The sequence below is a fragment of the Dermochelys coriacea genome, chromosome 18 (genome assembly GCF_009764565.3).
Source record: "Dermochelys coriacea isolate rDerCor1 chromosome 18, rDerCor1.pri.v4, whole genome shotgun sequence".
In the NCBI taxonomy this organism is placed as follows: Eukaryota; Metazoa; Chordata; order Testudines; family Dermochelyidae; genus Dermochelys; species Dermochelys coriacea.
The window spans coordinates 17,215,215-17,233,118 of NC_050085.1; the positions used below are offsets into that span (position 1 = coordinate 17,215,215).

General features: G+C 39.6%; 1 protein-coding gene across 7 annotated transcripts in view; it reads right to left on the reverse strand.

Moving 5' to 3' along the window:
• Positions 1-13,067: 13,067 nt before the first annotated feature.
• Positions 13,068-17,904, reverse strand: part of GNB1 (G protein subunit beta 1) — an 86,522-nt gene continuing 81,685 nt past the window's right edge. For 6 of the 7 annotated variants that reach the window (XM_038376559.2, XM_043500217.1, XM_043500220.1 and 3 more), the window contains 2 exons: positions 15,279-15,390; positions 13,068-14,803 (listed from right to left, as the gene is read on the reverse strand). In XM_038376559.2, coding sequence (XP_038232487.1) covers positions 15,284-15,390 — 107 coding nt within the window. In that variant the 3' untranslated portion in view covers positions 13,068-14,803; positions 15,279-15,283. Of the gene's footprint in view, positions 14,804-15,262; positions 15,391-17,904 lie in introns of all 7 variants that reach the window. The other variant, XM_038376563.2, reaches the window with a different exon arrangement.

Here is a 17,904-nt window from a genome sequence, read left to right on the forward strand (position 1 = left end):
AATTATATATATTAGGATAGCACCTAGAGGCCCAATTGGGGATCAAGGCCTCAAGATTCTGGGCGCTGCACACACACAATGAGAGTCAGTCCCTGCCCCCAAAGAGTTGAGAGTCAACTTGTACCCTAAACGTTTCTAATGCTCCCAATCACCTTAGTGTCTTATTTCCCAATGCTACTAAGATTTCCCTCCTTTCACATAAGTTTCAAATTAAAACTAAACTACAATTCACAATTAAGTATAATTCATATACCTTATGAAGTATATTAAACTCTCCCAAATTATAATGGCATCAAGGTAAGAGGTTGAAACCAAGACCTTGTTACAGGTCTGGGGAAAATGATGTTTTCCATGACACACAGCAAAACCTTCAACTCCAGACAGCAAGGAGAAGTGTGTGTCTGGCCATTCATGCATATAAAGCCCCTAAATAATACATAGTGTTACTGTGAGCGAGTTCTTGACACACGTGCTTTCTGACAGATATGAAACCTTTCTGGTGCAGTCAGCAGCAGTGCAGGGAAGTTCACTGATGGGTGGGGTCAGAATTAAAACCAGTCCCTGGCTATTTCCTCCCATCAGTTCTAGTTTAGAATCAGCCTCCTGAAAGCTCTTGGCTTTGCGACATGGAAAAGAGAGGAAAAGGAAAGATCCGCCTAACTTTCAACTGGGATGCAGCTGCCAAGTTACATAACATTTCAGAGCGCCCAGACAGGATTATTTTATGGTTTGGTCTTCCTCCATAGAACTGAATTTCCTTACTGCAAAGCATTAAAGTGACTCAGACAATACCAAGAAAAACAGGACTATGGTTTGACTAGGATGAATAGACTTATAAATTCCCACTGATCTAATTGTGGAAGACATCCTATAGAAAACCAGGCCAAGCATAACTCAGAAGGATTCTCTTTCCCCACTAGGATAAACTATAAAAATAGGAATATTTGTGTTTTCCCTGGTTTATATTCAAACAAGCTACAGTTGACATTCCATGTTACACTAATCTCACCCTGATTCAATTGCCATTGCCCTTTGCCACATGCTGCACTGTGGCAAAAAGTGACCGGGACTGCCAAGTTTCACCAGACCGAGCAAGCAAATGTGCAATGGGAAGAGCAGATTTTGAAGAGGAAGGACAGTTTGACAAATGCTGCATAGATCAGAAGAGCTGGCTTGTGTTCTGACTTAGTCATCATGGGACCTGTGGCAAAGTTACAAACCTCTCTGGTGCCTCAGTCTCACCATCTCTAAAATGGGGATACCACCAATCTCACACAGTGAGGAGAGGCCCTATTCATTGCTTGTTTTGCTTTGAGATGTTTGGATGGAAAAGAATATGAAAGGGTAAAGTATTAATCTTTATGTGGCGGCGGCAGCAGCAGGTAGATTAAAGCAAAAATGTATCTTTGGGGATGGCAGGAGTTTTTCCCCTTCATAATTCCTTTTAAAAAAGGAAAAAGGGAAAACCTAGAAAGATTTGGATTTGAAAGCTTCTGTGCAGTGTTTGCAACTGGAACAGTTCTGTGCTAGTGCAAGAGAGCCAGGAAGCGAAACTACCTGCTTAACTGGCCATTCTGAAAGCTGTTAAAATGAAAATAAAGCAGTGAAGACTTATATTTTTAATTAAGTAATAATCTAAAGTATTCAGAGAAGAGATGGGGACAGTTTAAATAAATATATATATGCATTTAATCTTCAAAACACATTTCATCTCAGTGCAATCTGTAAATATTAACTAATGATAGGATCTGAGTTGCAGAGGTACTGAGCACTCAACTCCATTTGACCTGAAAGGGAGATGCAGCTCCTTAACACCTCTGAAAGATCAGACCCAGAACTGTTTAAAAAAAAAAAAGTTAAATAGTGAGATGCTGAGAAACCACTAGGAGTCAATTATACGTAGCCATCACTGCAAATTCCAGCTAAATCAGAATGGGTGGAGGGCTTTCATTTTGAGCTCAGTCAGAAAACAGACTCTAGTTGAGTATTTCTGGCTAATTAAGTCTTGGTCTTTAGAACTGTGTGGCTGGCTTCAAAGTACAAGAATGATCCATTCACTTATGAAGTACACTTAACCTTTAGTTCCAATAGAGCCATTTCTTAGGCTCTATTTTTAATTGTTGGCATCTTGCATTTCTGCTCTCTTTTTTTCCCTGGTGCCAACATCTAAACACCATCACTTGATTGTAGTCAGTCACAGAATGAGGAAGATGAGTCTCACTCAAAGAAACCTCCAGCTGTTGATCAAAGAAGTCACAGAAGACCAGATTCACCAATATAAGCGGATCAGCTTCCACAGTTCCTCCTCTCCTAAACCCCATAGCCTGATATTTATTGGAATGGTCCAAAGGCCATCCCTTCTGTCATGCTGTCTGGGGTGGCTCATGACTTTGAGTGTCTACCTCAGGGCAGACACTCCAAACTGTTGGTGTGTTTTATAATTAGATTTCACCAAACCAGTAACAAATGTGAACTCCTGGATCACTCACTGTAAGTCTTAATGTGGAGTCACAGACAGACTCTCCAGTCTATCTTGCACCTCAGACAAATTGGACTTAGTGATAAATGGTCACTTACACCAAAAAAATCACACCATGTTCAGGTTCCTTCCAGTCCCCAGAGAGCAGTCACTTACCCCCAGATCTGTTTGTACCTAAATCTTATACCAAAGACAACGCCTGTAGACAATCCTTTAATAAACTATCTAAAAGTTTATTAATTAAGAAAAAGAAATGAGTTATTGACAGGGTTAAAGCAAGCAAATATATACACACAAATGAGTTACCATCTAAATCCTAAGAGTGGCAGAATTGTAGTGATTTGTCAATTCAAAGTGTCTTTCAGGGCAACTCGAGGAGGCAGCCCCTGGGGATCTCTGGCCCTTCACAGTTCAAACAGCCAAAAATGTAGAAAATTTTCCTGTGACTTGGTTTTATTTCCTTCATTCAGCTTCCTAGCCCACAGGATGAGCTTCCCTGCACATAGCATTTCCCAGGTGCGATAGGGCCATTAACCAGTCCTTTGTAATGTGATGGCCCATCTGAGTTTGATAGTCAGATGGATGGATGGGGAGGAGAGGATGATTCCCGTACCTCAATTCATAAGTTCAGAGCAAACATTTTCAAAAAGTTATAAGGCAAACTTACATATTTTCTTATAGCACGGAATACAGACATTACAATTGGAATTAATGCATTCAGCAACTAATAAGCATTTCATACTAAATACATTCTTATAAAATGAATACCTATTTTGAGCAAAACTAACATACAGCTGATCTGGTCTCCAGCTATGAGGTTGTCAGTTCTTAGCTAATGCTTTCAACCTGGTCAAGAGCTGGCTTCTGGCCTGCCAGTATCACACATTCATTTTTCTTTCTGACACTAAACAGGAGTGAGATCTGCAAAGGCTTTTGGGAACTAGAGGGTTAGCACACATCTGAAATGTGCAATGGACAAAATGCGGAGGAGTTCAGCTAAGTGATGTGGTAATCTTTGGAAGTATTCCCAGCTCCCTCTTTAATGCAAACTAGTGTCCATCACTTCAGACAAGGAGTGGTCTTTCCTTGGATGTTTATTGTTCATTCAAGAGCACTGAACTCTACTGGGGTGATGGAGATGGTAGCTGTTTAAATAGCAGTGAAAGGTGCTCCAGGATGCAGGGGAAATGGGAGAATCATGGCTTTTGCCTGGCCCCAAACCTTTTGCCAAGCAACACAATGGCTTCTCATTTTAATTGTCACCAGAAGCACAGAATTGTGAAGTGGTGGTGGTGGAAGGTTGTGCGCTAAAAATAACCACCACCACCAGGCTAGATCTTCTCCCTCTCAACGCTATGAGAAAACACCCTTTAGCTTCAAAGAATGGTTGATCACTCCTTAGTTTGGCTTGGTGCTGTTGACACAATGCAAGATGCACATGTCTTCCCAGGCTTTTCTGTGGGAGGGGAAAATGATTTAAGTGCTACAATAGGAATGCCATTGTGGGAGGTTTGGTTTTAGTTTTAATAAAAGTTCCAGGTTTGTCCTGTTCTGTGATTTGACTGAAAGTGTACACAGTTTACAAACCTGCACTGTACCTCACACCCAGGATGGTGCAGACTTAATGTAGATCACAGTAATGTATAACAAAGAGACCGCGATACATATCTAGTCCAGTCCCCTGCACTGAGGCAGGACTAAGTATTATCTAAACCAGTGGTTCCCAGACATGTTCTGCCGCTTGTGCAGGGAAAGCCCCTGGTGGGCCAGGCTGTTTACCTGCCGCGTCTGCAGGTTCAGCCGATTGTGGCTACCAGTGGCAGTGGTTCACTGCTCCAGGCCAATGGGAGTTGCTGGAAGTGGCGCGGGCGAAGGGACGCACTGGCCGCCACTTCCAGCAGCTCCCATTGGCCTGGAGCAGTGAACCGCAGCCACTGGGAGCCGCAATCGGCCGAACCTGCAGACATGGCATGTAAACAAACTGGCCCGGCCCGCCAGGGGCTTTCCCTGCACAAGCGGCGGAACAAGTTTGGGAACCACTGATCTAGACCATCCCTGACAGGTGTTTGTCTATGCTGTTCCTACAAACCTCTAATGATGGAGACTCTACAACAAGGGTGGCCAACCTGAGTCTGAGAAGGAGCCATAATTTACCAATGTACATTGCCAAAGAGCCACAGTAATAGGTCAGCAGCCCCCCATCAGCTCCCCCTCCCTGCTCCCAGCGCCTCCCGCCCACCAGCAGCCCCACCGATCAGCGCCTCCCCCTCCCTCCCCGCAGCTCCTGGTCAGCTGTTTTGCAGCATGCCGGAGGCTCTGGGGGAAGGGGGGAGGAGCGGGGACAGGGCCTGTGGCAGAGCCAGGGGTTGAGCAGTGAGCACCCCCTGGAACATTGGAAAGTTGGGACCTGTAGCTCCAGCCCTGGAGTTAGTGCCTATACAAGGAACCACATTAACTTCTGAAGAGCCACATGTGGCTCTGGAGCCACAGGTTGGCCACCCCTGCTCTACAACCTCCCTTGAAAGCCTATTCCAGAGATTAACTACCCTTACAGTTATGTTTTTCCTAATATCTAACCTAAATCTCCCTTGCTGCAATTTAAGCCCATTACTTCTTGTCCTGGCCTCAGTGGCTAAGGACAACAATTTATCATCTCTCTCTTTATAACAACCTTTTGCATACTTGAAGACTTATGTTCACCCTCTGTCTTCTTTTCTGCAGCTTCTCACACACCTGGATATTTTCATGTCCCTTATTTTAGATCTTTATGCACTATTGTACATGGAGAGGGACAGGTGGGCCTAAAAGAATTGTCTTATGGAGGTGAAATGCCCAATCCAGACATGAGATTCCTCAATTGTTTTGAATAGGCCATCATAATTAAGAGAGCTTATCTTTTAAAAATAAAATAAAATAAAAAACCCAAAGAAAACACGTCGACTTGCCCTAACCTGGAAGTGAGGAGTGCTGTGAGTGTGCATGAATTGTCTTGTATTAGCCAAAATGATTTTTGTATTGATCTATGTAACAGGAACTTGTGGGTATTTATACTGTAAGCTGGGTAGTTTTACAGTGTGCGCGCACCTGGAGTGAATAGGGATAAGTCATCAATAACAAATGAACATGCTCACTTATTTTATTTAGAAAGTATAGTTCACAACAGATGTGTGGCAGGTTTCTGGATATATAGATTCTGATCATTGTGTGGTTTACTGTAATATAATTGTGCTAGAAAACACATGCAACTTCTGATATTATCCAATTTAAATGTAATCAGTGCTGGTAATATAAAAGATGCTCTACTGTAGTTCAGTCCAAGGCAGATGGTTTCAAAAGAGCTCAAGATATCAGAGTTCAAAGAGGACCCTCACCAATAGTATCAACTCTTCTAGATTTCTGATGTATTAAGCACCTGGAGATAGCAATATTTAAGGAGGCAAAAAAGCATCAGCAGCTCCTATAAGTTTGGGATGGGTGAACACTAACAGTTTGATTTTAAATCCATAAGTTCAGGCAATTCTTCTAATCATATTCACAGATGGGTCTACAAAACTGGGCTCGGTTAGTATTGTGGATAGACCCTTTCAGAAAGAGAAGTAGGTGAAAACGAAGATGGTTAACCACAATATTTCAGACCTCAAAAAGAACCCTGGGCACAGGTTGAGGGAGAAGGCATATATCATATCATATCATATATGTAAACAGTGGACGTACCCATTTCATTTTGATGTCTATTGAAACTCTTGTACCACACCCATTACCATGGTTTTCTGAGTATCTGACAGGTGCTAATGTACACGTAGCACAGGTTTGGAGCGCTAGTAACCTAAAAGGGCAGGCACAGTCTAAAAGCATTTTAAATCTAGAAAGGGAACAAGAAAATATTTCTAAGAGAAGTGGAAAACTGGCACCAGATCAAGAGACCGTAGTGTAAACTTGGTTAATATTACACTTAGAACTGGTTTTCAGTTTGCTTTATGATGTCTCCCACACTAAATCAATCATTCTGGAAAGAGATTAAGGATCTGTGGTGAAAATAGATGCAAGTTTAAATACAAAAATACATAATTCCATATTACGAGGTATGACTCAGACTTCCAAAGACCAGCTACTATAGGCAACAGTTCTTTGCTGTGTCCTTGTTTTGTTACCAATGAATTTGAGTCCTCATTTTGCAAGAGGAACAACAAAGCCAAAAATTGAAAAGTTTAATAGATGACATTAATATGCTCTTTTTAAAGGACTCAAAATTTAAGTTCAAACTTGTGAAAAATATCTACATTTCTGCATCCTTTACATACAGTGCAACATAGTATTATATACTAAACATGAATATTTACTGTGAGAAAATCCATCTCAACTGTTAGCAAAAAACCTGAATCTTATCTGAGAAGGAGCTCACCCCTAAATGTCAGAAATCATTTCTCAAGGATATTTAAAATAAATTTCTGCCTAAACAGGGTTTCTACACCACCTTGTGAGTATGATTACCTACATACAAGACTTAGGAAAGGCTCCCAATATGATCTGAAAGGTAACCCATTGATGGCAGATTCAGCACAGAGGTAGGGGGTAAAGGACTGAGTGGGAGCCTGGGGTTAGAAAACTGTCAAAGTACAATAAAGAAGTGGGAGGGAGGAGGGAAATGCATGCAGAATAGAGAGGAATGTGACCATCTCAAGTCACACTTACTCACTTTTTGATGGGAAAAAATGTTTTTGACTGAAAATTCTCTTGGAAATGAGTCATGCATGGTTGACATTCTCTAGTTTTGATGAAAATTGGATGAAAAGGTGATTTTTCAATTTTCAAAAATTCTATTTTTGTCACACCATAAAACCCCCAAAGTCCATGAAAAATTTCAAACAACGAAAATTTTTCTCTTTTGATTGAAGAGTTTTCCCCTCCATAAAAATCTATAGCATTTTCAACTTGCTATGGTAAAAGATGAGGGGGAAAATGTTTTGTTCCTCTCGAAAAATACACCCAAGGCCGGCATGTGGGTTGACATTCATCATGGTTTCCAATGAACCAATCACACTAGCCTTGTTCTTACAGTTTATGCCACAAGATGGAGTTGCACCCCTGTGTACAGAGGGTCAGAAGAACTTTGTAAGTGTTACCATTTTACACCATTGAGGGAGTCATCTAATGAGCTGGATAGTTCATACTCTTCAACAGACATTTTATTTAAAAAATTGTTACAAACAAACAAAAACTTTTCATTCTCTGCTTCCAGCACACCAGGTGATCACCTGTCAGGGTCAATTATGTCAAGCAGCACTAATCTAAAGCAAATGGCTTATGAATAATTAAGGAAAAGAACCTCCCTTTGTTCTAAATTATGGCAAAATTCACTTGGTGTAAGCCTGCAAGTAGTTGAATGCACACACCACTCAGGGTTTGCATTTCAGAGGGAGATTTTTACCAGGCTCTTGTAAGGGGAACAGTGGTTTTATATGAAAGAGAAAATGTGAATAGGAGGGAGAGCTATTCTCTACACCCCCCTGTGCAAATGGAATATTGTGTAATGTTACATATCTGTGTACATACATATAAACTACAGCTAAATATTTTTCAAGGAATTTCAGTGAGTGAGGCTGACATCCAAAGACAGAAGCCCAGATTGAGGCTGTTAAGCATAACTAGAGATTTTGGGTACCCAAGCTAGATACATTACGAGGGACTTGATTTTTCAGAGGGCAGGTGCCCAGCACTTTCAGAAAAATCAGTTCTTAATTTGGGTCCCCAGACCACTTTTGAAAATCTTGGCCTTGGTTTGACTGGAGAGAACAAGTACAATAGTGGTAAGCAGCAGCTCAAGCTTCTCCACACCTGCTAAAGTGAGACTTGATTCTGACCCACAGAATAACCTCCAGATAAGAAGGGAGTTTAGTCTCCATGTGCATTTTCTCCTTGGCACCTTTGCTAAGACCGCCAACAAGTTGGTGAATTACTATCAATAGCAGCAGTGTATTTTCTGATGGGGACAACTGACTTCTGGGAATTGGATTGTGATCAAACTCATTTCCCTGTAGCAGACAGGAACAGTGCATGGTCACAACTGACCCAAATGCTAGAGATCTGGAAATGAAAGGCTCCACATCCTGTTACCACTCCAGTCTTCCACCATTGAGTCCTATCAGATTATCACCATTCTCACCTGAGCAACAATCCTTATTGGTTTAACCAGCTTTTAAACCAGACAGAACTTTAAACAAAAACAAATTTAAAAACCCACATGCATCTTCGCTTTGCAACTGTCCAGTTTGCTACGGCGTTCAGTGGAGCTGAACTCTTACTTGTTATGGAGCACATGAAGATGGTACTTTTCCTGTTTAATTTACTAAAACGGTATTTGACTTTTTTTTTAAATTAATATCAGCAGTGGTGTAATGGTTAAAAAAAGTAAGCAAGCTCCTAAAATCAAATCCATATCCCCAAATGAGAAGTGAGTAAATTCACTTTACCCAAGTTTATCCTTGACTACACTAGTGGCTATCAGGATAACTTCTTATGCTACAGGCAGGTTTCCTTTAAGAAAGGGTCCAATGCCTGGCACAGCCTTTGCTAAGCAGAGAAACCAAGTGGCCCTCTTTAGGGGGGTGCGGTGCTGGTAGCCAAAGATAGGGCAGAATTTGATGGTCTGATATCAGAATGCCAGGGATCTGCCAATCACATGCAGCCTGCTAAAGCAACACGCTACCCCACCTCCTACCAGGCACCAGGGGAATTGTGGATTGTCTGAGCATCTGTTCCCAGGGAGCTGGCCTACCTTCAGCAGTAAAGCCTAACAATGCCTCGTCACATCAGAATAAATTACACAACAGAATTATTAAGGCTTTGGGTTTGTCTTAATTCAAGCGAATGATTCTGAGCAAGAGTATGTTTTGATTTACTGCTAAAACAGTTTTAACTAGAGATCAAAATTTTGTGATGCTGTGTACTTTTACAGAGATACTTAGGAGAGGAATGCATGAGGGGAGTGGAGTGTGGTACCTTTGAAATCTTCTAAAAATCTACAGGCTCACTGGAGCAGAATAAATTTAACTAACAGATATATGAAATGTTTTTACTGTCAGCGTTATCCTCAGGTGAAGAGGTAGTGCTCCAACATTTCAGCTACAAACTGCTTTTATCAGCTACCCTCTGGGTGACTAAGAACAGAGGCAGACACTAAGCTGGAGACCTTCAACCCCTTAACACACTATATTCTATAGAGGCTCTATACAAGCAGTATTGTTTGGTTAGAGAACTGTTCACCCTTCTCTGTGCAGAGCAATAAAGAACAGTCGTTGCGGGGCATTTAGACCTTATTTCAGTGATGTGAAGCTTATTACAAACTAATCAATTTCACCCAGCCCATTAGGCTGGACTAATGTTTAGAACTTGATTAATCACCTGAAACAGAGGGGAGGAAAACACTAAGTGCTGTACAACGGAAGTTATCAGTCACTTGGAGGGACTGTTTTTTTTCCATCTTAGCCTCCTCCCAGCCCTAAACCAGAAAAATGCAGGGAACTACTGATGTTACCTACCTTAAGAACAGCACTGAATCCTTCTGTAAACCTCACAGATCATAATGCAATACATAGATTTGCATTTCAAACAAAGTTACTCAAAATTCAGTCAGGGTTTTGCAATTTAGTGGTTCTGTGTTATTCACTGTGCAAGCTCCTGGAGGCAAGGACCATACTGTTTCTATCTTGTACAGCACAGAGCGCACTGTCAGTGCTTTATGTCAGTTTGACAGTTAATATTTAGTGAATCTAGACTGTGGTTTAACTATGCACAGAACTTAGGATGCCACATTCTGCTCCACTGCTTAGATTTCAGAGTGACATTAGAACAGCTAGACTACTGGGCAAAGGGATATTTTCTCAATTATTTTTCTCAATTTCAGGAGATGTTGCTTTCTTGTAGAGTTAAATCCTTTAAAAAGGCACTTGCTTGGGGTGTGGAGAAGAGAATGTGAGAAGCAGCATCTAGGCAAACAAAACCACTGACTTTTCCTCTAGTATTGTGTTCCCTATAGCATTACTGCAGGTAACTGGTTTGAACAGCCCTACTTCTGCAGACCAGTTTGAACTTGTTACGAAGTAAAAGCCCTATTTTTAGGGCAGGGTTTGATTAGAGCCCGGAGAGAACAGCTGCAGTGTCATGCCTTCTTTGTGATATCAGTAGAGGATAAAGAAAGAGGAAGGGATGTTACAGATGCAACCTCTGTTTGAATCCAGATCCAAACTTAGTCCAACTTTGAGGATGTTCAAATGTAAGGGGCATGGCCCACTACAGAGACAAGGACAAGCTATACAGGAGCTAAGTATTAGTTTCAAGTTGTACATTATTTCCCCCCCCATTATAATATTCAGAACAAATATATTTGCTAAATAGGAGGAAAATGGCCATGCTATGAAACATGAATCTCATTTAAACATACATCTGTATTTTCAAGTACAAGTTTGGAAAGGAAGATTGCCTGTTATATTTGTTACATCTTAGAGGGATCTAAAAATATGTTGAGATTTCCAATAAAGGTACTGTGTGTTCACTAACCTCTTGACTCTGGGAGTCAGTAAGTCTTGGCAGATATCCCCTTGCTTGCAAAGGGGTTCCCAGCAGCTGCTAGAAGCAAAAAGTGAACATATGGGTAGGAGCATGGTAAGGTATATTTGGACACATGGCGAGGAAGAATGATTGAACTGGTTCCATTATAGACTAGACAAACTCACAACTGAAACATCTGCTGCAAAAATATATCAAGGAAATGGAAAGTAGCAGCAGAATTACTTGGAACTACAGAGACATTTGGAATTAAATGTAAAGCATTTCTGCTCATTTTAAAGTGCTCTAGACGTTCTGTTTGTTTTAAACATAAGAAAGTACTTCTTCACACAACTCACAATCAACCTATGGAGTTGCTGCTAGGAAGTGTTGTGAAGGCGAAAAGTATAACTGGGTTCAAAAAAGAATGAGAGGAGTTCATGGAGGAAAGGTCCATCAATTACTACATGTTGGTCAGGGCTGCAACCCCATGCTCTCGGGTGTGACTAAACTTCCGACTGCCAGAAGTTGGGACTGGATGACCAAGGCAGATCACACGGTAATTACCCTGTTAATTCCCACTGAAGCATCTGGCACTTGACACTGTTGGAGACAGGCTACTGGACTAGATGGACCATTGGTTTGATCCGTTCTAGCCATTCTTACTTATGTAATGTTCACAGGCATAGAAGCTCACACTAAGGCTACAGTTTAACAATAATTACAGAACCATCATCTTTTCCACACTTGCAGCTTTTGGGAAAATAGCAAAAACAAACAAACAAAAAAACCACCTTATTTTGGGCTGAAACATTTTGTGTTTGGTCTCAGCCCAGCAATGTTTTGGCTGAGTGGGAGCAGATGAAAGATTTGAGGAAAATCCAGTCAGCTGTTTCTGAGTCAGACAAAGAGCAGAAACACCCTTTTTCCATTTAAAAAAATAACTATGACTTTCCTTTTGTGCACTGATAGTTCAAAAGCAACTGTTTAAAAAAATCAGTTTTAAAAAAATAACCCCAATATCTATCAGGATGTCCATTTAAAAAACAAAACAAAAACAAAAACAAATGTGAAGGGAAAAACTTCCCACAGTTTTGGTCAGTACAAAATGTATTTTATATATAGAAATTCAGCCAGGATTTTTTAATTTTTTTCCTGCTGAGCCTTATGTTGATACCTACCTACCCATCTCAATGCCAAATACAGAAATTCAACAGTGTAACTAATAAACAAATCTAGTAGGCCAGATCCTCAGCTGGGGTAAGTTCATAGAGCACTCTACTGAAGTTGAGGAAAGGTACAGACTAAGCAATTTTTAAAAAGTTATTAAAAACTCTTGACTGTTTCCAACCTCAGCAGTTGTATATTTAGATAAATGTAGCATCTTCCACACAAGAATGCTTTGGCCATGAATACCAAATGATCCATGCGTTATAGTGACCTTCACTTGGGAGTCTGTGCATAGACAGCTCCCAGCAATTTTTGATTAAGCTCTTGACTGGTTCTCACAATCAAATAGATAAATGTGTGTCTTAAATATTTAACATTGCTGAAAAATATGTCTGCAGCTGCTGAGCTCCAGATACTTACTATGTCCTTAGTAAACCCTATATTAGCACATGTTTCGCATTCCACATGGTGGCTAGACACTAACGGTAACTGTACAAACACTAGTACATTCAGTGCACGCACATGGTTGAAAAATTGTGAAACAGTTCAAGTCAGCTCTGCACATTTGTCACTCCAACACTCAAGAAGACTCCATTTGTGTGTATGCTACTTAATCAGACATGCAATTTTTCCAAGCATCTTGCGTAACAGTTTATACCTGGTTTGCCAATTAGTACTGTATGCAATAGGGTGGAAAAATCAAACCACTTGAAAATGCTGAACTTAATCCAAAAGATGCATCAGAAGCTGCCACAGCACAGACTGCCATTTTTCTGATGGGCTTGTTTAAATTCACCACTCAAGATCTGTTAGGTTAGGAAGTTTTGTTCTTTAGGCAGAGCAATCAGCTGGAGAACAAATCAGTCAGACCAAATTCATGTCAAACTGCTTTATTACATCTTAAATAACAGTACATTTTAATATAGTATCTATCTTGCATCCAGCTTCCTTGAAGTACACTGACTTTAAAATTAAATACAAAAAGGTGAAGAAGAGGGATACAGGGTGCAGAGAAAGCTCTACAGAGTAGTTTCATGAGAGAGAGAGAGGGAATTCATCTTTTTTTATGCCAAATCCAGGCCTAACGCACAATTACAGCACATTTTTGTACAGAATGTTGCAGAAAAACAGAATGGTGAAAGCCACTACTGCTGCTAGGGAGGCGCATTTCTGGATATGGTGAAGATAGGAGAATTTAAGAGAACAATCTGCTGTCCAAACGCTGCTGCTTTTAACATTTTATTTGAAAAGAAAGCCAGGAAAAACTGTTCATTACAAAAATGATTCTAATTGGATGCAAAGAACTCATTTTACAAGAGGAACTGGCTGTGAAGAATTTATAAAGATGATGGTCTGGGTTCTCCCACCCCCACAATTTTGACAGCGATCGTTTGAACAGGCTGTTTCTTTAAAAAAAAAAAAAAAAGAAAAAAAAAGTGACTTCTCACGCTACTCCAAAACGTGCATAGCTTTGTATTTGAAGTCTTCATAGATTTATGCACAGAGTAGCAACAATAAATGAATACAGCGGCAATGGTTACAGTTTTTAAACAGGTTATTTCTTTAAAGAAAAAAAACATCTAAGGACTTAGTCCAATATGCACTTTTTAGCATTTCTACAGCATGCGATTCTAAGAGTAAACCCACCCAATATGGCAAACAATCAAAAAAATTTTTTTGTTTAACTTAGAAAGTTTAAGATTATTATTTTCAAAACATTGATTTGTACATCATTTCATACACAAAGAATTGACTTAATACCCAAGCGCAGGACAGGTCTCTTTTGAAAAACAGAGATTCCTGGTTGTTGAGACTACGGGAGTAGTGTTAGGGTATATAAACTGCCCTTGCAAGTGGGGACAAAGATTTTTTTTTTTTTTTTTTTTTTTTAAATCAGTGGGTTTGGGGGTGGGTGGATAGGAATTGAGTATTTGCATTTGTTACCCATAGAAGGTGAAAGGTTCTTTAAACAAGCATTCAATACCATGTACAGCATGTGCTTGGGTTACCTTACTTCTTAACATTATTCTATAGATGCCATGTTTTGTGCAACAATTATTTGTGATACTAGACAGAAATAAAAAAAAGTAGGGACTAAATTTACAGCATTAACAACCCCAGACGCACTGGGCTAGGACTCCCTTGTTTTACTCAGTTATTGACCATAAAGAAATGTATTTAAAAAGGAAATGTGAAAAAAAAAAATGAAATCCTTCTACAAATGTGACTTGAAAATTTGAAACCATGTGAGATAAAACAAAGTTCTCAACTTTAACTTGAAAACTACAGTGAAGTTAAGTTTGTTTCACAATTATGCTCAAGTTTACTTTCTGGTCATGCTTTTATGATAGTGTTTCTTTTTTAAATTCTCAAGACAAAAAATGGTCCCAAAAGGAATGCACAATTTCATTTGCTTACAACTACAGAAATTCTTCTTTGAAAAGTAATTGTGCTCTTCGTTTCAGCAATAGGAGACGGTAAAAGATCTTGCCCTTTGAAGTTTTGAGGCGAATTGGGGGTCCAAGTTAGTATGGTTGGATTGGATATGCTATCATTTTAGTTTTCAACCGTTGGAAATGTCTTCCAGTCACGGTGGAGTCCATTGCTTGTCTGACACACAAAAAGTTTTGTTAAAACTTATGTTCGGACACTAACATTAAGTTCTAAGCTGGATGAACTAACTTCTGTGTCTGGCAAAACTGTTTATTCTCCCACGCCCTCTACTCTATCTTCCCACACCAACATTTATATCCATTATTTTATTTCACCATTTTCAAAAGATTTAATAATATTTACCAGCCCAGATGTGAAAGCCATTAACCCACCCTCTACCATGTTGATAATGAAAAAGAGTCGAGGATACCTATAAAAAAAATTACTTCCCCATGGCAAGTAGAATTTTACAAGGCGGAGTTAAACTGTAAGAAGTTAATCTTATTTCTAGTGTTTTAAATTAGTTACTTTTCTAAACCAAACTGTGAGCCTGTAGCATAAAAGCAGTTGCAATGTACATTTAAAATTAGAAAAAATGAGATTATAAACAAGATAATTAAGTATGTTCTTCCCTACCCTCCCAAATACCTACAGACTTCAGTTCCAGATCTTGAGGAAGCTATCCCATGACCCTGTTGCTACTGCCATACCATCGTCAGTCACACCTAAGCAACTGACACGGTTATCGTGGCCAGCAAGGACACCTAGAAATTAAACAAAATACACATGCATATTACAGAATCTTGATGAATACACGCTTCATTTCAAGCAACTCAATGATAAGGGCTTGCATGTTTGTATTGGATACTTTAGTGATCAGAAGAATGGAACATTAACTTGGTTTAATATTTACACAAATCTGATTTTGATAGTTTTCTTTACCCCAAACTTTTGGCAGTATTCACTTGGAAATGACTGAAGAAGCCAGTGAGGGACTCCCAAATGAAGAATATGACAACATGAAGTGTGTTAGCCACAAGATTTTCACTTGATAGGAATAACCTTCAATAATTACATGTCAATTACAAAGCCATCACCAGCTTATCAAAATACTTCTGACAGCACCCCCCAAGCAGTTCTGAATTCTATATTTATTAGTGCATTGCTGCTAAATTCAATTACTTCCCCTCCGACAGTGTTAAAAGCCAATTCGTCTTGTAAAAAAACCCTAGACTATAAAAAAAAAAATGCAGAGTTAGGCTGGAGCATCTTAAACACACTTAATCTTGCATGAGCCCTAGCCCTCCTTTTGGGATTACAAGCACACGTATTACGAAAAGGCCACCTACCTTCATTAGATTTGCCACTATGGAAGATGCTTCCATTCAACCAATATGTTATTTTGAAAAATTGAATTGAGAGGGACTGAAAGAAACACTTAAACTTTAAAAAAAAAAAAAAAAAAAAAAGAAAAAGAAAAGAAAAGTAAGGGAGCTGGTATGACTTTTTATATGGGCATTCAAAGGAAAGAAGGTAAAAAGCACCTATATTCAAGTCTTGCTCAGTCCATTACATTATCAAAATCTTGGCCTGGAGAAGTTGTGATGGAAGAACTTAATTAGCCTCTCTCTTTGCATCAGTAACATTGTTCACATGACTCCACATATTCATGCTGTTAAGAATGTTTTCTGATCTAGTTTGCAGTTGTGACACGTTTAAAAGAATTTAGTGCTAGTAGGTGTTTTAGAATTTAAGTTTCCAAATATTGACTTGGTCATCCAAAGTTTGCTTGATGAATCAGACTTTGCTTAACTTACTGTACATAATATGTAAAAATATGTTGGGTACTACTGCTGATCTCCACATTAAAACAGAGAGTCTCCCATTTGAATCAGTGGGCTTCTTAATACAATGAATTCTGCATTTCTGAAGCAGCAGACGCATGAAAAATGTACATGTGGTTAATAGCATCTTTAAAAATTCATAGTGTCATATAGGAAGCCTGCTGTCACTGCTGATGAAATGGCTCGGAACTCTTCTAGGGCATATTGTAGAAGTAGTGTGATAAACCAGAAGTGTGTAAAACTGAGATTATAGTTGAGAGATTTAATGTAGCAAGACCCCAAGCAAAGTACCCGAGGAAGCAGAGTGCTTGAGCAGTTCATTTGTGACTGATGCGTCAATGCATGTTAGGATTCCAACAACTGATTATTAACACATGTGACTGCACACATCTGTAGACTGTCCTCCCTTCCTCCTTATTAAGTATTGCTGCTCCCTCAGACTCTAACCACACTGGCGATGCCTTTTCCTATTCAGCATCCCTCTACGGTGAGATTTATGCAAGGAACCAATAGGGTTTCTGGGAGAGTGGGAGACAGATCAGATCAGTGATGGTGGTGCTGCATCTATTTTCACCCTTCCACTTTCTTGCAGGAAGGGCATGGAAAAGTCACTGCCTCTTATCACCCAAAAAACCAACCCCAACAAACCAGGAAACTGCAGAATCCAGGACACCCAAGATAAACACTACCCTAATGAAACAGATTTGTAATGAGGCATAGTAATTTAATCTATAGGGACTGAAAAGTAGTTTTTCCTACTTAAAAATCAACCAGAAGTGCAACCTAGTGCATTAGTAAACAGGCACTGAAGACAAATCACACTGCATTAGTATAGTACAAAATCAAAGCAGGAAATAGAACTAGCATTAGTCATTTCAACAGGCCAGCGAACTCATCGCTTCCTCCTAATCAGCTTCAAAGTAAAGAATTGTCACCAGGGACCAAATATAGTTTTCCCCAACAGAAAAACTATGAAGTTTAGTAATATGTCACTAAGTTCCCTAAGCTGCTTGGATCACCCACCTAATAGTTTATCACAAGAAATTATTGTAGTGTTGGGAGCAACACTACCATGGAGTTACAAAATTTACAAACTGAAGTCCTGCAGATAATCCAAAAGCAACAAGTAACACCTCATATTCATCTGTTCAATGGATTCTCTGGTGGAACAGCAAGTTACTTTATTTCTACAGCACTTGATTTAAAGCCAGTAGTAAGGAAGATAACACATTTATGAAAGGAAAATTCTCTGCCTATCAATATATGCTATTTCAGACTACCAATTTGTTTTCATTTGCTTGTCTATTTTTGGCCTCAAGTATCAACTGTAAATCAAGATTTCAACTGTAAATAACCACTGTGGGGAAACCTTGAATAAGGTGCGTTTGGACAGCATAACCATGTTACACTTATTTGAAAAATACGTTCCTGGTA